Raw genomic sequence first — 5,043 nt, 5'->3', positions numbered from 1 at the left:
CTAATATTTTCAGATTGAATCTGCGATTTTAAAAACAGAATCTGTCTGATTTTAAATGGATTCAGTCACTTCTGTACATTTCAGTCACCTTCTGTGCATTGACTTCCTACTAAGTACATGCGGAAATTTGGGAAAAACTCAAGATGAAAGGAGCGATACATTTGATCACATATTAATTATGTATGTTTTGTGTTCTTGGAGATGGATCAGCAAGAAAAGTTGGCACCATAGAAAAGAGAATTTTGGGCTCGTCCCATTTTTCGAGTTGAGGGGCGGCTTGCACAAGGTGCGAGTAATAATCTGTTGTAGGAGATGGAATCTGAAGACAAAAAAAAATATTTGCAATATTTATGGTTTAGCAACAAAAAATTCAAACAGCTCTTAAGGAAGGTAAAATCTTATATAGAGAAGGAACGATGCATTCGCCAGCCGATTCCTGCCCGGACGAGATTAGAAATATGTCTGAGATATCTTGCTTCAGGAGACTCAATGACTTCGATTTCCTTTGTATTTCGTGTCAGTCCGAATACAGTTTCTAAAATTGTTTGGGAAACATGTAAAGCAATTTGGTTGGCCTTACGATGTGAAGCTTTCCTGCGCCTAAATACTGCACGATGATATATAATTGCTAAGGACTTTGAAGACACATGGAATTTTTGCCATTGTATCGGCGCTGTTGATGGAAAACAAGTTCTCATGCAGGTATAATAAAAATCATTTAAATGTAAAATTAAAAAAAAAATCGTAAAAAATGTTTGCCTCTACAGGGTGGACACTCGAACTTGAAAAAAAACTGCCAGCCCTTATAGCAATAATATATCCTATTTGATTCCATGTATGGCCCGGCATTATCCACGTTCTAGGGTATTCAAATATTCTACGTGGTATATATAACATATTTCAATATCCCACTAGGAAATTTCAATATCCCCGAGATATACAAATTTTCTTCTAGCACAATATTCAGACGGTTTATCCCTGGGATAACCCGGGGCAAATATGGGATCATCAAATGGGATATCTTGTTAATGTGAGGATGGCTACTTCCCAGTTTTACACGTCAACAGTCACATATTTCTCGGATGGCATTAAGCGTCTCTAATAATACAAATTTGATACTAATTGGTTTATTACATAAATTTTAAAAAGAATTTAACATTTTAGATCTCCAAGGTAAAATATAAAATGTGGATTATTGTAAAAGTGATTTCAGACTGCACATCCTAAAATGATCTCAAAGCAGGGGAAAGAAGATAATTTTTTTATGGAAATAGAGGAACAATTATTCGGAACAGTTTGAGTCGAAATATATTGCATTTTATACAAAATGGAGGAATTTTCAACAAAAAAGATGAAGTTTTAATCCAAAAAGACAAAATTTAAAAAAATAGTTCAGTCTTCTACCTAAAAAATGGAAATTTTTAAGCAATATTTTACTTTTAAACCTAAAACGATGAATTTTGAACAAAAAAGTTTCTTTTTAACCAAGAAATATGAATTTGCAACCAAATTGTTGAAATTTCAAGCAAGAGGGACGAACTTTTGTCAAAAATGTTGAATTTTTCAAAAATAGTTGAGTTTTCAACCAATGAAGATGAATCTTCAACCAAAAATCGAATATTTCAGCAAAAAGATTAAACTAAAACCAAGAGCAGTTGCATTTTTAACCAAATATTTGAATTTTCAAGACAAATATTTCAGAAGAATATTTTCAACCAATAAAAATGACCTACCAAAAGATGAAATCTCAATCCGAAACCCGTGTGGAAGTAGCCCAGGTTAGCCCTGGTACAACAAGATTTCTGGTCGGGGACTGACCGGGCTATGTTTGTTTTTTAAGAGCCTAGCCGTGCTCTGGTCGGAGAATCGCTAGGAAAAATTTATGTCAAAACCCCAGTCGAGGGCTGACTGGTCTCTGTTCGGACAAATCTAATGATCGAATGCTCAGACGGTAGCTGGCCGGGCGCCCGCATGGATGTTCCATGCGTAGAAATATATTGGGTGAATATCTTTTTGGCACTACAAATTTTTAGGTTTCAAACTTACAAACAATGCATTTTGTGACAAAAATTCGATGATACTTTTTCGAAATTCGAACTGTTTTTTTTTTTAAAGAAAAAAATTCTAAGTTCCATCTTTATGAAAAATTGCAAATGTTCAGAAAAAAATTACATTTTATATCAATCTTAAACGTTGTAACATAGTATAAAACACCTAAAAACCAAACCTTACACGAAAGTTAAAAAAAATGTATTATAAAAAAATTTCTAACATTCACGATTACATTTCTGAGTTCCGTCATTAAGAATTTTAAATGTTTATAAAAAATTACATTTCCTGTCATTGTAAAAAGTTGTTGCAGTGGTTAGCACTCCCGACTGCTAGGCGTTAGATTTAGGTATAGATATGCAGATTCGATACCCCGTAGCGTTAGAAATTTTATTTGAAATATAATGCTTAAAAATGTAATATATGTATTTACTCTAAGCAGGACTATTAATATATAAATTCAAAATACTCGCAATCATTTAATATTTATTTTTTAAATACCTTTTTTGTCTCTCAACGACTACGTGAATATAGTGGATATTGTCTGTTTGCTGGGCGTGTGGAATTTCATATATTAATATGCTCTAATTCTACAGTAAAAAAAATTGAATTGATTCCCTAATTTAGTGATTGATGCTCTTCATACAATTGAAAAACGAATCATTTAAATATAGTAAAGCACCAATTAATCTTGTTCGGGCTACGGTTGGGCTTCCCGGCCAGCTCCCGGCCATGCTCCATGGCCGGACGCTGGCCAGTGCAGCATGACGATGCTGGTCGGATTCCGACCAGAAACCCCGGCCACAGCTCGACTTAAAGTCGGGCTTTCCGGCCGTAGAATGGCCAACCCCCGGCTTAAATTTCCACCCGGGAAGGACGAATTTTCTATCTAAAAAGACGGATGTTCGACAAAACAGCCGAGTTTTCGAAAAAAATATGACTTTGATAAAATATTGAAGTTTTCAGCAAAATAATGAAATCTTCAACCAAAAAAGATGAGTTAATATACAAAAAGATGACTTATCAACGAAAAGTTGAATTATCAATCTAAAAGAATGAGTTTCGTGTGCAAAAGACCAATGTTAAAAAAAACAGTTGAATTTTGAACAAAAAAAGATTACTTTTTAACAGAGCAGTTGCATTGTTAACCAAATAGTATAATTTTTAATCAAAAGAAAATATATTATTTCAATATTTCTATATTTTAAATAGTGCCATAGGAAAAGATAAATTGTTAATCCAAATGGACAGACTTTCTAACCAGAAAGATGTTCAACGAAACTGATGAATTTTGGACCAAAATACAATAATAATAATATTTTCCACCGAATAGAAGAATTTTTTACTAAAGAGATTAATTCTGAATAAAAAATGTAATACTACACTTTTAAAGTAAAAAGAAATAAACTTCTAACTGTACAAGATGAATTTGCGACGAAAAAATGACTTTTCTACCAAAACATGAATTATCAAGATAATGATAAATTTTTTTATAATAAAGAAATGAATTTTCAACAAAAAATTTCAATTTTCAACAAAAGAGTTGACTTCTTAACCGAAAATATAATGGTAGACCATTAAAATTAAAATAATGACATTTAAACCAAGAACCATAACTTTTCAACAAAATAGTCGAGTTTTGAACAAAATAATGACATTTTCAACCAAATTTTACAAATGTTAACCAAAAGTGTTGAATGCTGAACAAACAATACAATAGTAGACTTTGCAATGAAAAAGAATTCACTTTCAACCAAAATATGATGGAAAATAAATCAAAGCAAAATTCTTCTAAGAGTATCGACTGAACACCCCATTTATCTGGTTCAAATTAAGAAAATTTCATATTCACAGGCTCTACCAAACACAGGATCAGCATACTGTAATTATAAAGAAAGATTTGATATCAATCTTATGGCTCTAGCTGATGCACACTACCGCTTCATTGCTGTGGATATCGGTGCACTTGGAAGAAGAAGCGATGGTTGGGTTTTCCGAGAGAGTCGAATCGGACGAAGATTTGAGAGGAATACTCTTCACGTGCCGCCACCGAGTACAATAGATGAGAAAGGAACGAAGCTACCCTATGTTCTTGTCGGGGATATAGCATTCTCCTTGTCATCTTTTCTTATGAGACCTTACCCGAGAAGCGGAGTACTCAATCGGCAGAAAAAAAATTTTAACTACTGATTAAGTACGAGGTGTGTTCAAAAAATAAGGTGACTTTATGGTTTTCTCAAAAAATATTCATTTATTCCTCAATATTTATGTTGTCCCCTTCAAAGTAATCCCCCTCAGATATAATGCACTTTTGCCAACGCTTTTCTCAATCATCGAATCACTTCTGATAATCAATTTGTGGTATAGCCTTGAGTTCTTTCAGCGATGCAGTTTTTAAGTCCTCAATCGTTGAAAATCGATGTCCTTTCATGGGCCTCTTCAGTTTCGGGAAAAGAAAAAAGTCACTGGAGGCCAAATCCGGTGAATATGGAGGCTGAGGCATGACCGTGGCGCTGTTTTTGGTCAGAAAATCTTTCACAAGCAACGATGAATGAGCAGGTGCATTATCGTGATGCAAAAGCCACGAATTGTTTTTCCAAAGTTCCAGACGTTTTTTGCGTATCACCTCTCGCAAACGGCGCATAACTTGTAGGTAATACTCCTTATTGACCATACGACCTTGTGGTAAGAATTCCTGATGCACTACGCCACGGTAATCAAAGAAGTCAGTGAGCAAAACCTTCACATTTGACCGAATTTGACGTGCTTTTTTCGGTCTTAGAGACTCAGGATGCTTTCACTGAGACGATTGGGCTTTAGTTTCGACGTCATAACCATATATCCACGATTCATCCCCAGTTATAACCCTTTTGAGAAAATCAGGATCATTATTGACTTCATTCAACATCTCCTGAGCGATGGTCATGCGATGGATCTTTTGATCAAAATTAAGCAGTTTTGGAACAAATTTCGCTGACACACGTCTCATGCCCA

General features: G+C 34.4%; 1 protein-coding gene across 1 annotated transcript; it reads left to right on the top strand.

Annotated features, from left to right (window-relative positions):
* The first annotated feature begins 201 nt into the window (after positions 1-201).
* Positions 202-4,239, top strand: LOC117181415. Its single transcript, XM_033374044.1, has 3 exons — positions 202-218; positions 360-583; positions 3,974-4,239. Exons 1-3 carry the CDS (start codon positions 202-204, stop codon positions 4,237-4,239), a joined length of 507 nt encoding a protein of 168 aa, XP_033229935.1.
* The last annotated feature ends 804 nt before the right edge of the window (positions 4,240-5,043 follow it).

This window comes from Belonocnema kinseyi, chromosome 1 (genome assembly GCF_010883055.1).
Source record: "Belonocnema kinseyi isolate 2016_QV_RU_SX_M_011 chromosome 1, B_treatae_v1, whole genome shotgun sequence".
In the NCBI taxonomy this organism is placed as follows: domain Eukaryota; kingdom Metazoa; phylum Arthropoda; class Insecta; order Hymenoptera; family Cynipidae; genus Belonocnema; species Belonocnema kinseyi.
Note: the sequence above shows the minus strand (reverse complement) of the source record. Positions and strands in the feature narration are given on the sequence as shown.